The sequence below is a fragment of the Giraffa tippelskirchi genome, chromosome 10, assembly GCF_054371585.1.
Source record: "Giraffa tippelskirchi isolate mGirTip1 chromosome 10, T2T-mGirTip1v1.2.pri, whole genome shotgun sequence".
Lineage (NCBI taxonomy): Eukaryota > Metazoa > Chordata > Mammalia > Artiodactyla > Giraffidae > Giraffa > Giraffa tippelskirchi.
The window spans coordinates 3,490,872-3,511,507 of record NC_137284.1 but is presented as its reverse complement, the minus strand read 5'-3'; the positions used below and the strand labels follow the sequence as shown (position 1 = coordinate 3,511,507).

Below are 20,636 nucleotides of genomic sequence, written 5' to 3'. Positions count from 1 at the left end.
GTCTGGAGAAGGCGGGCTGGGATTCTGGGTTCTCCCCTGCCGCGGGCCTGCCAGGTCGAGGCGGAGGCTGAAGGCCTTTCTGAGTTGTGGTGGTCTGTGTGGTCTTGGGGTCAGCGGACCCCCTCTTCTCTGGAGGGGCAGGGAGATCCTTGGTGTGGAGCCTGGAGAGGCTTGACAAGGTCAGTCTTCAGAGTCTCGCTCTCTTTTTAATTTGTGTTTACATTTAGTTACTTACTCGTTTAACTGTTTTCTAGGAGTTTGCAGCACTTACTAAAGAACTAAATGTGTGCAGGGAGCAGCTTCTTGAAAGAGAAGAAGAAATCGCTGAGCTGAAAGCGGAAAGGAACAACACCAGGGTCAGTAGGGGGATTCTCACGTGCTGACATTTGCCCCGCGGGGGTCACCACTGGGCTCCGTGTGGCTGTCTTTAAACTCGGTCTGGTTTTCAGCTCATTTTTCATATCTTCCCATAGAGCAGACTGAGGTGGATCAGTTCGGGGTTCTCATACCTTGCTTCAAATTTATGAGAGCTAATGTAATTTTAGGACATTTGAGGGGGGATTTCTCTTAACTTACATTTTTGTCCACGCTTCACTCTGTGTGGTATGTCAGTTTCCCAACTGGGGATTAAGCCCATGACCCCTGCAGAAGTGTGGAGTCTTCACTACTGGGCCACCAGGGAAGTCCACTCTAACTTTAGACTAAACTGGCAGGATTCCAACTTGCCTTAGCATGGTTTTGGTCTTAGCGTGAGGCTGAGAGGAGTTATCGGCCCCAAATAAAGCGTGAGGTTGAAGGTGCTGCTTTGGCCCCGCCCTGCAGCTGCTGCTGGAGCACCTGGAGTGCCTGGTTTCCCGGCACGAGCGGTCCCTCCGGATGACAGTGGTCAAGCGGCAGGCGCAGTCCCCAGCCGGTGTGTCCAGCGAGGTGGAGGTGCTCAAGGCGCTGAAATCACTCTTCGAGCACCACAAGGCCCTGGACGAGAAGGTACCAGCCACCTGGCCGTCATGGAGTTGTACACTTGCTGCCTTGTTAGGTGGACGATGCACGTGTTTGTGTAACTAGTTGACTTTTGAGCTTCTTGAATTCTTGTAAATACATCTTTTCTGTAAGAAGTCACAGAGTTTTATATGGTTAAAAAGTGTTGCCTGCGTACATGCTCAGTCATGTCCGAGTCTTTGCGACCCTGTGGACTGTAGCCCACCATGCTCCTCTCTTCATGGGACTTCCCAGGCAAGAATACTGGAGTGGGTGGCCATCTTTTACTCCAGGGGATCTCTTCCTGACCCAGGAATCGAACCTGCCCTCTTGTATTGGCAGGTGGATTCTTTACCACTGAGCCACCTGGGAAGCCCCCAGTTAAAAAGTATTAGTTGACATAAATGTCTCAAGATTTATTGTATTCTGTATATCAATTTGCAGTTAAAAACTGGGTAATAGAATTAATTTAGGATACCATTTTTTTTCTCTCAAACTTAGAATTGAAAGCTGTTAACCAGCAGATTTTCTTGATGTTAAGATCAATGAGAGACATTAAAGGTACTCTGTCACAGTAGCCATGTATTAGGATGAGTGTACAATAAGAAGTGCACTAACGTATGTACACACATCAGCACACAGTGACTCGACACCTTTTATTTCAGGTGAGAGAGCGATTACGAGTAGCACTCGAAAGGTGTAGTTTGTTAGAAGAAGAATTAGGTGCCACCCATAAAGAGGTAAGCTTGATCAGTCATCGTATAATGTAAGTTAAGGGTTTGTCGTTTTTACCCTTCCATTTTAAAAAATATGAAGGCTGTAGTGGCGGACATCAGATGTTATTTATCTTTCTGATTGAGGACCAGCCCATCTGGGTTATTTTAGTGACTAGTAAACCCGACCTGCGGTTCCGAGCTGCAGAATCTCTTCAGTACCCATTTGTCCAGTAGGAGATAAATTCTGACTAACGACCTGGTTGTATTCGGGGTGGATGGCATCACCGTGTATTTTCCTTGTATGTTGGGTTCTCGGTTTAGAGTTGAGTTTTTCCAAATGCAGTTTTGCTGTCTTTACTTATTTCTTCACTCTCATTCAATTTTTTGGTTTCAGCTGATGATTCTTAAAGAGCAGAATAACCAGAAAAAGGTACTAACAGACGGGGTGCTTGATGTAAATCACGAGCAAGAAAACACGCCGAGCGCCAATGGGAAGGCAAGTCCTCGGTCTCTCTCTCTCTGTCTGGTTCTCGTCTTACCGTCCAGTCTGTGTGGGGCTGTTGGGACCTGTCACCAAGGCACCATGGAGGTCTGAGCAGCCGTGCGGGTCAGCGCAGAAGGCACTTTGGACCTCACCGATTTCCCGGAAGTGCTGTCTTCCCTCCCTCCCGGAACACAGCCATCTGAGGCTTCCTTTCCCCCTTAGAGATCCTCCGACGGCTCTCTGAGCCATGAGGAAGACCTGGCCAAGGTGATTGAGCTCCAGGAAGTCATAGACAAGCAGTCGCGGGAGCAGAGCCAGATGAAGGAGCGCCTGGCAGCCCTGTCTGCCCACGTGGCGGAGCTGGAGGAGGACCTGGACACGGCCAGGAAGGACCTCATCAAGTCCGAGGAAGCGAACACGAAGCTGCAGCGGGATGTCCGCGAGGCGAGTGACGGCGGCGTGCCCGTTGTCCTGAGGTGGAATGTGGGTCCCTTGTTCCCTCGGTGACCGCAGCCTCGGGATGGCTGCGTGAGTAAAAGCAGGGCACCGGCAAGGCCGCCGCCCCGCCTCTGCGTCGCGGGCTCTGGGGTGGAGGAGGCCTGGTCCAGGCGGCCCGTTGGCAGTGGGCCGACATGAGGGCAGCCTTGCGCTTTGCTGCACCCTGGGTGTGGATCCTCATTTCCACAAGTTCTAGGGTGCCCACTGTGTTCCTTTTAAAAATCCGTTCATCTATTCATTCATTTATTGGAGTAGCGGTGCTTTACACTGCTGTGTCAATTCCTGTGGTACAGCAAAGGGAATCAGCTGTATATATATATGTAGGTACACACACACATATATCCCTCTTTTTGGGATTTCCTACCCATTTACTTCACTACAGAGCACTGAGTTGAGTTCCCTGTGCTGAACAGTAGGTCCTTACTCATTGCCGATTTTATACATGGTATCAGTAGTGTGTATATGTCAACCCCAGTCTCCCAGTTCAGCCCCCCACCTGCCTGTCGACTGTGTTCCTGATGATGCTGAAATTTCCTTCTGATTCACTCAGGCGAGTCTGGTGACATCTGTGGAGCCCGTTCTCTCAGAGAGATGGGAGCATGCTGTGTGGGCTCTGCTCAGGCAGCTTGGCTGCCCATCTTCTCTAGTTTTCTGAGGTTCCGCTCCTTGAAGGGATGTGTGACATTGGTACCGGTGGTCAGACAAGTCGAGTGGCGTTGGCTCACCCTCGGATCCTCAGCCCCGTGCTGTGTAACCGTGTAGAATCATGGCGTTTCTGGCAGACGTGTCTGCGGGTGTCATGATTTATGAGAAACTACCTAACAGTCATTGTGAAAGCAGAAGAGTGCTGGGGGTTCGGGCCCCTCCTGTGAGCCTCAGCTCTCCTTTGTACGCAGACAGCCCACCCCGCCCGCCCCGCCCCCGTGATAGCGTCTCAGAGAGAACCCCTCCAACATGTGTTACGGCAGGTGTACTTGTTTAGTAGCTCAGTGTGAGTAATTTTGTGTGAACTCAAAACAGAAATATTTGCACGTTTGTATAACCTAATTGACACTACTCTTTGGCAACAGGAGGAGATTAGGTGGCAGAGTTTAATACATAGAGAATTCTGGAAAAAGCGTTTTTAAGACCTTTCACTTTTAATGTTCAGACTTCGCCAACATTGGTTACTTAGTGACTACGGAAGGACCTGAAATGGATTTTGAGCTGGCAGACAAGAGTTGCACCAGCAGTTAGTTCTGGTCCTGGCTTGAGCATTTCACACACGTGGTGTGACTCTGATTTAGAAGAATTAGGCTTGAGAAGGCTGCTTCCAGTTGTGTTAAACTTTGACTTCTCTTCCCACTCGTTAATATTCTTACTTTAATTTTGAGGAAATTGCATGAGATTTTCCAGCTTTTACCCGAGTAAACGAGCCTCAGAGCTCCCTGTTGGATCTGTTGAAGGTCCCTCCCTGTTCTGGGTCAAGCCCGCCTGTGTGGTGTAGCAGACAGAGGTCCTGACTTCATGCCGGATACCTTCCCTCCTGGAATTCTTGCAGTAACAGGGTAGTTTAGTATACTTTTTGTTTGTTGTTTGGGTTTATTATGTAGAAAAGAAACTTGGTAAACCGTGTGGCCAGACAGAATGTTAAGACAGATGGATGCCAATCGTGGCAAATGTGACATTTGAGGTAGGCATGTTTTTGCTCACGTCAGAGAAAACTGCCATGTCTAGGACTTTAATCTTGAGGACGCTAAATTTATGTTTGATTTGAAACTTAGGATTTAGCCCAGCTTTTTTACTCTTAAGTGTATCGGAGCGTTCCATGATAATGACTTACCTTTTCTCCTCTGCAATGCCTGGTGTAGGCCATGGCCCAGAAGGAGGATATGGAGGAGAGAATCACTACCCTTGAGAAACGCTACCTCGCCGCACAGCGCGAAGCCACCTCTGTGCACGACCTCAATGATAAACTTGAAAATGAAATCGCAAATAAGGATTCTATGCATCGACAGGTAATGGCTTTTACTGAACTGTGTTTGACTTTTATAGTATTGCATTACTGAGGAAGGTAAAGACCTTTTCATGTGACTCCCACGTTGGAAATCAAGTCCCAGTGTAAAGCTCTTAGGATCCTAAAATACTGAGTTCAAAAGTGTGGATGTACATCATGATAAATCAGCTCTACTGGAATGAAATACATTTTTTAAAAATTGGGGGTGACTGCAACTTACAGGTTTGAATTATTTGGGACTTGGTGTAGTCGTTTTGTGGAATTCCACTCCTGACTTGTTTTACTTGAACGTGAATCTGTTGGCTTGTTAGCGGTTTTGCTGAGAGACCAGAGAGCAGCAGGGAACTTCACGGCAGCTGGCTGCTGCTGGGAACTGGGGTCACTGTGACGAAAGGCAGGTTCAGCGCTCCAGTCTGGTTAGGGTTTGCACCTCCTCTGGTTTGGTGGGCCTTACTCGCTCCTGTTCCTGTGTGGTCTCAGATAAATCAGGACTTAACCAGGAAAACCAAATCTGGCTTCTCAAAAACAAAGTGAGTCGGTCTGATGTGTTACAAAAGGTATCATTGGCCCCAACACAAAAATAAAATACTAGAAAGCCATTGAAATTTATGATGTGGAATGCTAATTAAGAGCATTACGATATACAAAATAATGGCTGTAAAAGGCAGATCAGAAAATACTACGTACCATATGCTGTTGTTTTCCGAGGGTTTTAAAGCATGTCATATTGTTTGTGTATGTACATAGAGTAATACGCACAGAGGAAAAATAAGAAAGCTGCTTAGAAACAAACGTTAGCCTCTCAGGAACCTGAGCTAATAGATAATTTAGTTTTTTTTCTTTTTTAAAAAAGAATCTGTCTAGCTTTTCTACATTGAAAGTTTTTCAGAGTAAGAAGATCTGTTAACAGAATAATCGTGCATTTACAAATATTAGTTGACTGGCATTTCACCAGGCACACGTATCAGGTCTGTATCTCAGAAGATAAGAAAGCCGTATTTTGGCTCACATGCCCGTTGCCATCTGCGGTCAGTAGGGTTCCCTTCAAATAATGATTCTGGTGATGTTTTAAGAAGGGTCGGTTCTGAACGCTTCTTTCCTTAACTTGTCAACAAGAATGAATAAGCTTCTACAGGAAACTGATCTTCTTTAATATAGAAGAACTTTTTTTTTTTTTAAGAAAAAGACTTTGGGGACATTTAGGAAAAGCAGATACTCTGGCGGGAGGTGTTCTGCCCATTGAGACCAAGCCCAGGAACACTGAGAGAAAAGTTACCGTGACGCAGCTGCCGAAACAGAACTAATCCAGTAGACACGTGCATTTAGGTTTTGTCTCAGCTTACCAAGAATGGCGGAGCCTGCACACCCGGCCCGTCCTGACGCTCTGCTCTCTCTTTGTAGACGGAGGATAAAAACCGCCAGTTGCAGGAGCGCCTGGAGCTGGCGGAGCAGAAGTTGCAGCAGACGCTGCGGAGGGCAGAGACGCTGCCCGAGGTGGAGGCTGAGCTGGCGCAAAGGGTGGCTGCACTCTCCAAGGTGCTGCTCTGGGTCCCCAGGGGCGGCCGCGGGGGGCGGGCGGGCACAGAGGTGGCCTCTCTCCAAGGCGCTGGTCTGGGTCCCCAGGGGGCAGGCGGGCGCAGGAAGGGCCTGTTCCCGTGCCGTCCCACCGCGCCCCTGCCCCTGCTGCTCAGTCCATGCAGGAGCGCAGATGCGGGGGTCGTGCTGCCTGTCTGACATGGGAGCGCTCCCTGAATGTCGGCCAGTGTCCCCGCTTCTGTGTCATCCCTACATTAATTTCCCTCCAGTTTTGTCCCGTGTTCTGTGTGTCCCCAGGACGCTTCAGCTCCGAGTCACTGCTGCTCAGAGTTCAGTCAGCAGCTCAGAGCCTAGCAGGATAGCTCTTCTCAGACCTAGGAAAATCCCATTCTCGTTTAAGAGACTCTTAAGTCTTTATTCATACACTTGTTGAATCAGTCACGGCGGGGCATGTGCAGACCCAGGGTCCTGCTCCCAGCTCGCATCCCTGGGAGCCTGCGGGTGAGAGACTGCGTCCCGGAGACGTCCCACAGCCAGCCGGCCACCCTGTCCTTCTGGCGGGCAAGGCGTGGTCCCGCGCTGCTGGTGGGCACAGGCTGGGCACGGAGGGCCGGGCCGGGCTTGTGCTGACGCGGCTGTTGGGAGCATTGACCGGAGCCCCGTGAGCAGCTGAGGGCTGGCCGGGTGGTGTCGTGCGCTCGCAGACCCCCCCAAGCAGGGTCACTAGCAGCCACAGCGGGAGTGCCCTTCCGCCTGTGGTCTTCCTCTCAAGCCTCGGTTTCTTCTCTCCCCCGCGTCTCTGCTGTCTGTCCCCGCTCGGCCTTGTAGTCTGACCTTTTGTCTTCTGGAAGCTCTGCCACTAAGGAGGCTAAACTGTTCGAACTTACCTCCCAGCTTAGGAAGGTAGAACGTGTGCCTTGCGCGTCCTGTGCTTGCCGCTGCCTGCTGCCCGCGCTGGCTCGCCACACGCAGTCCGAGGAGGGGGCGCAGCGGCCGTGGGTGTGGGGCCCGGGGTGGGGGAACACGTCTCCTTTCACAAGCTGGTCACCAGCACCCTCTGTCACCCACGTGTCACACGCGAAGCTACGCAGGCTGCGTGAGCAGGCGTGCGGGCGTGCCCCTGCGAACCCGGGGCCAGTGGTCCGCCCAGAGCATGGCCCGCTTGCCGCCCCTGCGGTCACAGCCCGCGTGCTGTCAGGACGGGGTCGCTGCGAGCGGGACTGACGCTGTTCTTGGCCGACAGGCGGAAGAGAGACACGGCAACATTGAGGAGAGGCTGCGGCAGATGGAGGCCCAACTGGAGGAGAAGAACCAGGAGCTGCAGAGGGTGCGTGTGCTGACGGGGAGGCTGCATCTGGGCCGGAGACACGGCTCGGGCAGGGGCCGGCGCTGCCTTTCTCCGCCGCTCCCGTCTCTGCCGTGGAATGTGTGCGTATGTGGCCCGTCTGCTGATAGGGCACCCGCCTCCTCGGGAGCAGGGCCAGAGGTGGTCGCCTGTAGGTGGTGGGCAGGAGCCAGGGGGTCCCCACATCCAAGCAGGCTGCTTGTTGCTCTGACCAGCCAGTCGGGGGAGCTGCTCAGGGCACAGGTGGACCTTACGAGTGCCCCTCAGACAGACCTGAGGTGCCAGCCTGGGGCTCATGAAGCTGAAGGCATGGCGCCCAGGTGTGCAGCCTGCTTGCCTCGGACGTGGCGGTAGAGTCCCACGTGCCAGACTGCTGGTCCAGACACGGTGTGTGTAGGGTGGTTGCTCCTGGGCAGGAGGAGAACCGCAGTTGTGCTGCGACAGAAGGCGCGTCAGGAAGGGGCGATGGTGGAGGCTTGCGTCAGCAAGTCCTGAGAGAGGTTTCCTGGAGGGGTTGGTCACACATCGATGTGGACCATCTAGGAAATGGAGTGGGAAACCCAGGTCCAGCCTCAGGAGTTAGTACTGTCCCCACCACACCTGTGTTCTTGGGCCTGGACTGCAGAGTCTCACACGCGGGCTCCCAGGGGGCAGCGATTGTGACTCCCGTCTGGAGACCCGCGGTGAGGCGCCCTCCCCACCTTGGCAGAGAGCTCAGTGTCTCCCGATCAGGGGCGCGCTTCCTTACTTTCAGAACTGCTGCTCAGAGGCTGCTGAGAGCGGGATGCTGTTTGTGACTAAGACAATTCAAAGGAAACTTTTGTTTTGCTTTAAAAATATTTGAATGCTGATGCCTTATTGTGGAAGTTGTGACAGGTTTTATTTCCTTGGGCTCAAAAATCACTGCAGATGGTGACTGCAGCCTTCAGATTAAAAAATGCTTGCTCCTTGGAAAGCTGTGACAAACCTAGACAGCATATTAAAAAGCAGAGACATCACTTGGCTGACAAAGGTCCGTATAGTCAAAGCTATCGTCTTTCCAGTAGTCACGTATGGATGTGAGAGTTGGACATAAAGAAGGCTGAACGCTGAAGAATTGATGCTTTCGAATTGTGTTACTGGAGAAGACTCTATTTTAACAGAAAATATTTAACAGAACATAACCTGTTTTTTTAATTTTTTATGATGGAAAACTTCAAACGTGCACAAAAGTGGAAGGAGTAGCGTAATAAATACCCACGGCCCATCAAGTAGCTTCAGCAGTTTCCAGCACAGGGCCAGTCTCAAATATATCATTCTTTTGTCTTCTCTCCATTTTTTTTTTATACAGTACATCGTAAAACAGCTTTTTAAACCATGAAATTGATGTTCATTTTATAAAACACAGACTTGCCAACTTTGTTATTACATTTAAAAATTGCTTGAGGTAATTACTTCTAGGTTTTTAATATGAATTATCATATTGGAAAAGACCTTGATGCTGTGAAAGATTGAAGGCAGGAACAGTGTGGATGACAGAGGATGAGATGGTTGGATGGCATCACCAACTCAATGAACATGAGTTTGAGCAAATTCTGGGAGTTGGTGATGGACAGGGAAGCCTGGCATGCTGCAGTCCGTGGGGTTGCACGGTCAGACACGACTGAGCAGCTCAGACACGACTGAGCAACTGAACTGAACTGAATATGAATTATCATTGGAAGGAAAGGTATGACCAACCTAGACAGCATATTGGAAAGCAGAGACATTACTTTGCCGTCAAAGGTCCACCTAGTTAAAGCTATGGTTTTTCCAGTAGTCATGTATGGATGTGAGAGTTGGACCATGAAGAAGGCTGAGTGCCAAAGAATTGATGCTTTTGAACTGTGGTGTTGGAGAAGACTCTTAAGAGTCCCCTAGACTGCAGGGACATCCAACCAGTCCATCCTAAAGGAGATCAGTCCTGGTTGTTCATTGGAAGGACTGATGTTGAAGCTGAAACTCCAATACTTTGGCCACCTGATGTGAAGAACTGACTCGTTTGAGAAGACCCTGATGCTGGGAAAGATTGAGGGCAGGAGGAGAAGGGGACGACAGAGGATAAGATGGCTGGATGGCATCACTGACTCGAGGGACATGAGTTTGAGCAAGCTCCAGGAGTTGGTGATGGACAGGGAGGCCTGGCGTGCTGCAGTCCATGGGGTCACAAAGAGTCAGACACGACTGAGTGACTGAACAACAGAAATCATTACAAAGAATTCAAGTGATGTTGCATGTAGAGAAAAATATGTGAAAGTCTTATCTCCAGTGACTTTTTTTTCAAAATGAATTTTATCACCTTTTGCTTTATAAATTGAATTCATTTTACTCCCTTAATCCAGACTCAAGCTTCTGTTTATATATTGGGAAATTCCTCCACCAACATGTGTATAAGCTGATCCTCTTTAAAGTCTGCTTGTTTCTGAGTGTAAATCTGCTTGTTTCCCGAGCCCCTCAGACAGGTAATGGCTGGTGACACTAAGGTCCTCCACGTGCTCTGCCAAAGAGAAGCGTTGGGAGTGACCTTCTGACAAGTGACGTTCCTGCCTCGCTCTGCACCTGCCCGTCTGCTCTGGTGGTCCTCCAGAGCACCCCAGAGGGGGCCGTGGGAGGGGCCCGCCTTGGGAACCAGGGCACAGGCCGCTCACGTCGCGGCTCCCCGGTGCTTTTAAAATAACGACCGTACTTGTTCTTGAAGTTGATGAGTTTTTGTTTTGCCTGTTTTAGGCAAGGCAGAGAGAAAAAATGAATGAAGAACACAATAAACGCTTATCGGATACCGTGGATAAGCTTCTGTCCGAATCAAACGAGAGGCTTCAGCTTCATCTGAAGGAGAGAATGGCTGCTCTGGAGGATAAGGTGAGCTGGCCCCGCGGCCCCTTTACAGAGAGGCGCGCCTGGCCTGGCCCGGTTTGTGGAGGGCAGAATCTCCAGGACAGGAGTTGGAGAACTGTTCCCATAGAGGGCCCCAGAGTGAATGTCTTTACTGGGCACGAATAACTGAGTAGCAACATGTCACGCTAGTGAATAAGCGTGACAGCACCCACAGGCAGTGTGTAAAGGAACAGACGGAGCTGTGTGCCCGCCGTCCTCACAGAAAGTGTCAGGGAGCTGGACCCACCGACGGCCCCCAGGTACCAGCCGCCATGCTGGAACTCGCTTCTAGGTCCACCCTCACCCCTTCGTTTCTTTCTTAGAAGTTTATTCTGGGCTTTGCTGGCGGCCTGGTGGTTGAGAGTCTGCCTTGCAAGGTCAGGGATGCAGGTCGATCCCTGGTTGGGGAGCTAAGACGCCACGTGCCGTGGGGCGACCACGACAAAGGAGCCCCGCGTGACACAGCCGAGGCCCGAGGCAGCCAGATCAGTGAGCTTAGTTCAGTGACTTTTATAGAATGTGATAGAAAAGATTGAATCAGGTAAAAGTAAGCATTCTCATATTCCAACTCCAGCCTTCTCTCTCTTCATTTGCTTTGGGAAATGTCAGCTTTCGGGTTCACCCGGATGCTGAGACAAATCACGAGCCTCTCACGTGGACAGTGCTGTCCGTCAGAAAGATAGCACGAGCCACACACATGATCTAAAATTTCCTAAAAACGAACAGGCTACTTTACGTTCTGTTTTTCACTGTGAGTCTTGAAATCTCCTGTGTGATTTCCACGTCGAGCTTTGCACCAGCCTGTCTCACACACTCCGTGGCTGCACGAGGCGCATGCCTGCCGTGGCCGACAGCACAGAGCTGCCGGGTTGAGTGGAGTGACTCGGAAACTTGGCCCGTCTGACTTGTTTTACCCTGCGAGGAGGTGAAGTGGGGTGCAGAGGAATGAGTGCGAGGAATGCCCAGGAGAGAGTGTGAGCTCCGTGGAGGCGGTTTAAAGCAATGAGAGGAGCGAGGGCAGCGGGGTGAGTCCTGCTCCCCCCACCCCAAGTCCAGCTTCTCTCAGTGGGCAACAGTCGGGTTCAGGTTTGGTGAAAACCTGTCCCAGCTGTACCAGTGCCCTAAAGACGAGACCCAGAACCTTCCCTGAGGTCGGCGCTTGGACGACGCCTGTCTGAGAGACACCAGGGGTCACTACAAGTTCTGCAGCATGATTTTCCTCCACAAAACCCAAGAGGACACACACCTCCCTAGAGACTACACCGGGCAGTGCCCTCACTTCACCCTGACTTGTAGGCCAGCCCTGAGGTGGGGATACTTTTGTCTCGGGTTTGAATTTTGCATGTGAAACCTGCATCAATTTCCTGAGTGACCACTGAACTGCAAAAGCTAAAAGCAAGTATAAAGCAGTTTCACTTACCCCAGGGACCTGGCCTCCTTGTATCTAGAAGATCAGTCGGGGAAGGAGGAGATTGTATACAAGTCAGTGTTAAAAGTTTTCATGCGGCCTCGTGCCGGCACTTCACTCTGGGTACAAGGCCCGCCACTCATCCCGAGGGGCTTGACGCTTTCAGACAGAAGTGCAGCCATCCTGCGGTTCACGCAGCGTCTGTAAGAACTGACACTAAAGCACTGTTTGTATCTTTTTCAGAATTCTCTCCTACGGGAAGTTGAAAATGCAAAAAAGCAATTAGAAGAAATGCAAAACGACAAGGTACTTAAATCTCTAAATCGTTCAGAAATTTGTTAAGAGCTGAATTGAGCTGCGTTCATTGTTACTACCACAGGTGCTTAGCGAACGTTGAGTTACATTTTCTTTGTGGTTAGTCCACTGCTGTAACACGTGTAGCATTTCTGGTTTTGTACATTGAATCTGTTTGCTTTATAGGTGGATTTAGAGTGTGTGGCTGTTGTGTGTGGTTCAGAATTCTGAGTAGTCCTTTCTGGGTTCACTCGAAAGCTGAGACATATCACGAGCCTCTCACGTGAACAGTGCTGTCTGTCAGAAAGATAATACGAGCCACACACACAATCTAAAATTTCCTAAAAACGAACGGGCTACTTTACATTCTGTTTTTCACGTGAGTCTTGAAATCTCCTGTGTGATTTCCACGTCGAGCTTTGCACCGGCCTGTCTCAGGTGCTCCGTGGCTGCACGAGGCACGTGCCTGCCGTGGCCGACAGCACAGAGCTGCCAGGTTGAGCCGAGTGACTCGGAAACTTGGCCCGTCTGACTTGTTTTACCCCGCAAGGAGGTGAAGTGGGGTGCAGAGGAATGAGTGCGGGGAATGCCCAGGAGAGAGTCTGAGCTCCATGGAGACAGTTTAAAGCAATGAGAGGAGCGAGGGCAGCAGAGTGAGTCCTGCCCCCCCACCCCCATGCCCCAAGCCCAGCTCCTCTCTGCAGACTTCATCGTTGGTAACCGCTTGCCATGTTTCCTCCAGAAGCTCTTCTACAACTGAGATGTAACTTCTTATTCATTATGGTTTATAAGTTTAATATTGCCCTGAGTGTTTATGTTTGCTATGGGACTCTTAGAGAAAATTTTCTCAGAATTAAAATGTTTGGAGTTGATAACTACTAACCTGTTGTGTAACCTGTTGTGTCCATTTTGATGCAAGTCATTTTACATCCGGAAAGCAAGCAGTGCAGGCTATGTCATTTACTGTTTCGTAGGACCAGCTGATTCTAAACCTGGAAACCCTGAGAGCCGAACTGGACCAGACGAGGCTGCGAGGGGCTCCCCTCCACCACGGGTAGGGCACCCCGCCGGGCAGCTGCCCTCAGCGCTGCCGAGTGTGACAAGGGCCTGTCTGGTGTGTGGACAGTATGACTGGCTGTCGCTCATGGGCACACCTCAAGGAGCCTGTAGCTTAGTGGCCAGCAAGAGGGAAGAGACAAACATCGTTCGTTAGGTAGAACTGGGTACCAGGGAGAGTGGCGGTCACAGTATTGACAGAACTCAAAACCAGAGGTGGAGGTTTGGAAGTGGGGGTCGGACCAGTTGATATTTGGGTGTATTCATTTGAGGGACCTGTCAGACTATGACACTGATGTTCCTTAAGACCCGCAGAACGTTAATGACCTATAGTCATTTTTGCGTGTATGGAGACTGAGACATGACTTGCCGTTGGCTGCCGTGGGAGGAATCACCTGGCTTGTGAATGAGGCCAGCAGATTACTCAGCATCCTGATTTTTTCTTACTCCTTGTTATAGGGGCAGTAATTCTTACTAAGTATTTAGATTTTTCTTTGGCTTCTTCATGGAAAATGGTCACAAGTGAGAGTTAAACTTTAGCAAAGGTTATTAGAGTGCTTAACTGGTGACATTCATTCATCTGTAGGAAGTCGACTCCTGCTTGAATCCTGACTTAGGAGACAGTTTGGAGCCCACACGCGTATTTCTGCGTTTGTGGGTTTAGGGGATCCCCGGTCCAGGGCCCCTGCCCAGCCTTCTTCTACAGAAAAGGGATATCATTGCAGACAAAGGCAGAGCCAGAAACTGGCCCTGTGTCCAAAACCATGGTGGGTGGAGTTCAAGGGGAGCGCGTGCCCTGCAGGATGGATGGGGGACATGGCCTGCCTTGCTGGCAGAGGTCCTCCAGACTGAGGGGCTGGTGCTGTCAGAGGGGGAGACCCCCTGCTCCCGGGGTGGACGAGGCGAGTGTGAGGAGGACTGTGCAGACAGTGGAGGAGGAGGCGGTGGGCACGGCCTCCTGCTCTGGGGGGTTTGGGTAACGAGGAGGGTGCTGGTGCTGGGACCCGAAGGCCTGGCGCGGTTGGGGGTTCAGAGGGAGAAGCCTGGGGCCTGGTCACCAGTCCCCTGTGTGTCAGCGAGAGTGAGAGGCGAGAAGAGGAGGCAGCCACGGGGCAGGAGGGGCCGCAGTGGCTGGCGCGAGGGAGGGGTGTCTCCAGGAGGCAGCTCCCGAGGGGTCTTGGCAGTGACTCAGCAGCACCGGTGGGGCCTCGGGGTGGGCTTGTGGGCAGGGTGGGCTGGCTAGGGGGCTGGCTCAGGAGGGAGGGAGCAGGGACTGAAAACCCGGCTCACAGGCAGGGCGGACTCAGCATATTTGGCAGGACCTCCCAGTGGAATTGGTCACCTTGTCTCTGAGACCTTCTCCTGGAGGAAGGAGCCTCGGGTGAGGAGGGGGAGAGAGATGGAGGCTGCACTCCGCGAGGGGACTGGGAGGTGATGGTGGGCCCCCACCCGGAGGCCTTTGTGGCCTTCAGAGGACCCGGAGTGTCCGCGGTCCCAGGCAGCAATGTGTCGTAGCTCCCACCTGATTCCCAAGTGTGCTCCGGCTCCAGGCCCTTGGGTAGAAGTTGAGCAGAGAAAGGAATGGTTCCCTCAGGAGGGAGGGGAGATTCCAGACTCGAGTCTCCTGGGAAGCACCAGTGCGGCTCAGCGCCGAGCTGTGGGTCCAAGGGCTTTGTGCTGCGGGCTAGGAGCGGTGCAGGCAGTGTTCAGGCAGACTGGTGATTGTGATCCACGGACGTCACGGGGGGAGGGAGGGCAGAGCAGGCGCGGGCCGGGGGGGGTGCCAGTGCTGAGGAGCCAGCGGGGCAGGTGCAGGCCCTGCCCTGGGACCTGAGGGCGGGCTCCGGGGGGACCTCGGGCCCCCAAACCCCAGACAGCCGACCACACCCTCACGTCAGCACTGCCTTCCCCACATACGGGGGCTTCCCAGCTGGTGGTGCTGAGCCCTGAGGTTTTGCGGGGCAGCGGGCAGCCTGTTGCTGTTGGAGCCAGGAGGGCAGTGCCCTCCCCGGGGCCCTTTTTCTGTGAAATTGCCGATTTTCCAAATTGACAGGCTCTGGCTTGACTGACAGAGTGAGCTCTCTTTTCTTCTAACAGCACTCTTCTTTCCCGTGTGTTTCAGCCGACCCCACCTGGGCAGCGTCCCGGACTTCAGGTTCCCTGTGGCCGACGGGCCGGCAGACTCCTTCGGCGGCACAGCGGTCCTGCGGCGCCCCCAGAAGGGCCGACTGGCGGCGCTGCGCGATGAGCCGTCCAAGGCGAGGACCCCCCCGCCCCGCCCCCTGCCCGTCCCTGGTGGGCGCCTTGTGAGGCACCTGCCCCCTCACACTGTGGTCCTGACATGGTTTTGGAACTAAGAGTTGATAGATCGCTTTACATCTTCCCATTTTCCTTTTTCTGGCTAAGAGTTTACTTTTGAGGCATGTTTTTTTTTTTTTTTTAAAGAACCAATTTTGATAACTTGTGGCTTACTGTGAGGCCCAACACGGTACTAATTAGCAGTTTTGAAATCGTCCTACAAGTAAATGGATACACACATCCCTCATCTTTTAGTGCGACGAATTCTCCTTGGAAATTTAAGTGCCTTCATTTTTTTGCCTCGTTCATGGCGTGTATTTTTTCATATGTCTCTGTGTTTTGAGCTTCCACATTCAGTGAGCAGCTAGTTTGAGCCAGACATCATCAGAACTAGGACTCCAGCAGTGACTTAAAAAACCGTGTGTATTCTTTATCCACTGCTACGTAATGAATCACTGCAAAGCTTAGTGACTTCCCAGTGAGCAGGTCATGGTCCACAGTTTCTGTGCATTGTAGCCGGTGGGCCTGACTCAGGGCCTCCCGAGGGCGCAGACGTGGGGAGGCCCCCCGGGGCTGGACGGCAGGCTCTCAGACTCACCTGGCCGGAGGGGACAGGCCCAGGTCCCCGCCATGTGGACCTCTTCATGGCCTGGCTCTCCTTGGAACGCCCTCTGAGAGTGAGAGCGCGGGGCGGAGCCCGGGGCCTTTCGCCGCACACCTTCACTTCTGTTTGCGAGCGTGAGGTGCGAAGTCCTGCCTTGCTCAGGGGCTGAGCAGGAGTTGCCCGTTCTGCCTCTTGAAGGGAGGAGGATGGAAGAATTTGTGGACCCATTTTTAAACCCGTGCAGCCTGTCGGACAGTGATGAGCAGGGAAAGGAGTCCAGGATGCCTGAGTTGTCCGAGGAGGAGCGGACGCTCGTGTGTGAACAGGGTGGCCAGCGAGGTGACACCAGGAGGGTGACCTTGAACCAGAGACCCGGAGGCAGGAAGAGAAGTCGCCACTCAGAGATAGATAAAGGGTCGAGTCAGCAAGCGGGGACAAGGGAGAGAGGGGGCTGCATCAGGGAGGACCCGGGCTCAGGCCTGAGCAGCTAGAGGCTGGAGCCTGTCTCCTGAGGTGAGGAGGGCTGCCGGGGCAGGGAGCTCAGAGCCGGGCCTCAGCCCCGTGGAGGTGGACGAGCCCGTCCAGGGGACGTGTCAGGTCAGCAGCTGAGTGTTCCGGCCTAGATCCGGGAGAGGACTCACTCAGCTCAAGGCGGACTGGGGGTCGTGGGCATACAGATGTTGTTTAAAGGCACAAGAAAGATAAAGTCACCAGGCAGGTGCCCGTGGAGAGAGATGGGGTGCAAGGGTAGAGCCGGGGGGGCGCCCCACGTTCCGAGGTTGAGAAGGGGCACAAGGGACTGAGGAATAGCCCCAGGGAGGGCGGGGCCTGGAGCCGAGGGGGAGAGATGCTGGGAGGGGGTGGGGGCGGGGGCTTGGTAACACGAGGTCCTCGGAGCCCCCGGGAGCTGCCCTGTGGGAGGGGGCCCACCGCCTGCTTGCAGAGACCAGGCGGGGAAGGGGACAGTAGAGGCCGCTCCCAGGGAGCTCTCCGAGACCCGCGGTGGGCGCTGCAGGGAGCCCTGGAGGAGGAATCCGCTGGTTCCCGTGGTGCAATTTTAAGGCGAGAGAAGGGGGAGGACGTGCTGACCGGGCCGATGGGGATGAACCCGAAGGCAGCTGGTCAGCTGGAGCGGAGCAGGAGTGATAGCAGGTTGTCCTGGAGCCAGCGCAGGGGGTGGCCCCGCCCTGGGGAGGGGTCGTGACAAAGCCGGGGCGAGAGCACAGGCCACGGGGGACAGGGAGCCGGCAAGCCAGCACCTTGAGGCTGCCCCTCAGTTGCTTTGAGGTCACGTCTGGGAAAAGCAGGCAGGACCTGGGCTGAGGGTGGGGCGGGGGGAGGTTTTCAGGGAGATGGGTGTGAGCTGTGGGAGGGGGTGGGTGGGCCGGGCCGGCAGAGCCGCCTTGTGGTGTGAGGGGCCGTCCCCCAGGACAGCCCGCGGGCCCGTGCGCCGAGAGGAGAGCACGGGGGGCTGGCCCTCCCGTCCCCCCGCTGCCCCCGCTTGCCCCTGTCTCTGTGTGCTCAGAGCAGCCTGGACGACGGAGGGCGGGGAGCCCGTGAGGACTGCGCTCCTCGGGGAACTAGTACAAGTGACCGCTGAGGAGGGCCCAGCGGCTGCGGAGCTGAAGGACTTTCTTTTTTATTTTCCTTCAGCCCGGCTGACGGTGGCATGGATGTATGTGTTTAATTTTCGGTTTTTGGCTCTGACTCCATCAGCCCCCCCTTGTGAATAACCTCATAGGATTGCCTCCCGTCCACGCTAAGACCTGAGTGTCACCAGGCTGTCTAAGCACTGGATTCTCCTCCTGCCCGTTTTTTCAGTACTGCTGGCTTAAGCGCTGGCAGTGGCTTGTAAGCACTGCCCGTTTATCCACAGTCAGGGCTTCCACGTAAACTTGTGTTCAGTTCCGGATTCGCTTGAGCCGCCCTGCACGTTGCTGACGAGCCGCGGTCCTCTCATGCCCAGGTGCAGACGCTGAACGAGCAGGACTGGGAGCGCGCGCAGCAGGCCAGCGTGCTGGCCAACGTGGCCCAGGCGTTCGAGAGCGACGTGGACGTGTCTGATGGCGAGGGCGACAGGGACGCCCTCTTCAGCTCGGCCGCTCTGCTGTCGCCCAGCGGGCAGGCCGATGCCCAGACTCTGGCCATGATGCTTCAGGAGCAGCTGGACGCCATCAACAAAGAGATCCGGTGGGTGCGCCCGAGCCCAGCTCCCCGGAAACTCGGTTTCTCTGAGGAGCTGTCTTCTCCTCAGAGAAGTCCAAGTGTTCCACAGTAAGAAAACTGACTTCAGGTCTGCTTCAAGAATTTTCAGTTCCGAGATCACCCTTGATTATAGAGCTCAGTCAGCCAGGGCGTTCTGTCCACAGCGTGGTGTCAGCACTCCATGTGGGGGTTGTAGGGTGTCTCCCCCAGCTCTGAGCCCCAGGGTGGGTGAGGTGCTGAGGCGGTGTCCCCTGCGGCCCATGCACCCCCCGGCACCGAGGGTTCGGCCCCGTGTGTCCCTCAGAGTCTCCTATGTTCCGCTGTGAAAAGCCACCTGGAATAGAAAAGCTGGGGTTTGGGGGTTGGCAAATTCCCCCTCAGATCCGCATTTTCCTTTTTTAGTTAACACAGTGCGGAAGTTGGCTTGTTGTAAGACAGTGGTCCAAGGGCATGTGTTTGAGTTTTTCTCATCAGTATATTTAAGATGTTTTGTTTAGACACCGTCTTGACAGTTACAACAATTTGCAAAACAGGATAGAATCCACAGGGCCGCCTCGTGGTGAGCAGGGGCCCTTGGGTCTGGGTGCAGCCGGGTGGCGGGGGGCCCCAAGGCCTGCCTGGTGCCACACCGCAGAGCCGTGCCTCTGTCTCCAGTCCATGTTCAGAGTGTCCACAGGCTGGTGACCCCGCCCGGGACCTGGCAGAGCTGCTGCTCAGATTGTTCTTGTCACGTCAGCCCAGGCCAAGGTGCCCGTTCCTGTTGGACGAGTGCGGGGGGCCTGGGAGAGGGGCACGGGGTGGACAGTACAACCAGCAAATGCAGGTGGTGCCGCCTGCGCCTCTGATGCCGTAGATGGCCTGCTCGTGGGCCGTGTTAGGGCACAGACGTGCTCAGAGAGGTGGCTTTCCCCATCCCTGCAGGAAACAGGGACGGTCATGTATTAACGTTTTTATCTTTACAGCATGTTGTCGGGTAAAAGTGATTTTTCCTTATGCAACAAGTTGACTTGATATAAGTGGTAAATTCTGTCCATCAGCTTGTTATCAACAGTGAGAAACTTTCAGGATGTATAAGTGGAAGTGAAACCGGAGAGGTTACGACCTGTAAGAATCTTGTATTTTAATATGAAAATTATTTTATTTACATGATCGAGTATTTAAACTGCTGTATAAAATCATCCGCGAGACGTTAGGGGAGAAGAGCAGTAACCGTGAATTGTGGAGTCAGGCAGACGATCGACATGGGTCCAGCAACTCACATGAAGCTGGTGGGGGGCTTCATGGAGGGTCGCGCTCGCTCAGATACAACCTTTAAAACAAGGTCACCTCAGCCCTCGCCTGGTGTGGAGACTTGTGTTCAGGAGCTCCAGCTTGTTCACGAGCGGCTGTTTTGATTCTCAGAGTTCCCAGTTCCCAGTGGAAAGACTGGAGGTGCTGACGTGCATCTCTGCCCTGAGAGCAGGGAAGGCCAAGGTTGTCAACATCAGCTATCTCCTCACAGGGAGGGAGTCGCCACCCAGGCCCCATCAGAATGTTAGAGTAAATGAGCAAAATCAAATGTGAATGATCAGGATCCCCTTTGTAAGACTCAGTGATAAGTTATTCTAAGTTTGAGAATATTCAAAAGAGGGCAAGTTGAACCTTTCTGCTGAGATGTTAATTGAGCAACTGTTTCTGGAATTTGCTCATCGTGACACAGGATGCAAGCCCAAATTTGTTGTCCAGACACATTCCTCTGCTGACAAAGGCAGGTGACGGATTTTATTCTGTTTTAGGTTGATCCAAGAGGAGAAGGAGAACACGGAGCAGCGGGCGGAGGAGATCGAAAGCAGGGTGGGCAGCGGGAGCTTAGACAACCTTGGTCGTTTTAGATCAATGAGCTCCATCCCCCCGTATCCCGCCTCCTCGCTCGCTGGCTCCTCCCCGCCCAGCAGCGGGCGCTCCACGCCCCGAAGGATGCCGCACAGCCCAGCACGGGAAGTAGACCGGCTGGGCATCATGACTCTGGTACGTGTCTGCCTCCTCCCGGCCGCGTCCCTCCCCCAGCACAGTGGTTTGTGTTTTTTTTGTTTTTCTTTTTTTACCCAGAAGAAAATCAGGTACATTTTTGCTATGCTCAGAGGTCTAAGGTTTTTAAAACTGGCTAGTCTTTAATCATTCCATAATCGCACAGCAACAAATTAGTCTTGATATTTGGACCACCGGCTTAGCACGTCATCATGAACTCACCCAGAGTCTTCCTCTGTAACATTGGGCCTGGCCTGTGCTGGGCACAGCAGCTGCAGGGAAGTTTCTGTTCTCAGGGAGCAGACAGCTTCAGGAAAGT

The 20,636-nt window shown here is 53.2% G+C and overlaps 1 protein-coding gene across 4 annotated transcripts in view; it reads left to right on the top strand.

The window, feature by feature from the left end:
* Positions 1-20,636, top strand: part of PPFIA1 (PPFI scaffold protein A1) — a 79,489-nt gene that overhangs the window by 33,359 nt on the left and 25,494 nt on the right. For 2 of the 4 annotated variants that reach the window (XM_081533791.1, XM_081533790.1), the window contains exons 3-17: positions 255-356; positions 823-987; positions 1,644-1,718; positions 2,089-2,190; positions 2,401-2,622; positions 4,527-4,673; positions 6,074-6,208; positions 7,037-7,111; positions 7,452-7,535; positions 10,299-10,430; positions 12,097-12,159; positions 13,122-13,201; positions 15,326-15,461; positions 18,072-18,295; positions 20,086-20,317. In XM_081533791.1, coding sequence (XP_081389917.1) covers positions 255-356; positions 823-987; positions 1,644-1,718; positions 2,089-2,190; positions 2,401-2,622; positions 4,527-4,673; positions 6,074-6,208; positions 7,037-7,111; positions 7,452-7,535; positions 10,299-10,430; positions 12,097-12,159; positions 13,122-13,201; positions 15,326-15,461; positions 18,072-18,295; positions 20,086-20,317 — 1,974 coding nt within the window. The remainder of the gene's footprint in view (positions 1-254; positions 357-822; positions 988-1,643; positions 1,719-2,088; positions 2,191-2,400; positions 2,623-4,526; positions 4,674-6,073; positions 6,209-7,036; positions 7,112-7,451; positions 7,536-10,298; positions 10,431-12,096; positions 12,160-13,121; positions 13,202-15,325; positions 15,462-18,071; positions 18,296-20,085; positions 20,318-20,636) is intronic. The other 2 variants (XM_081533793.1, XM_081533792.1) reach the window with 1 other exon arrangement.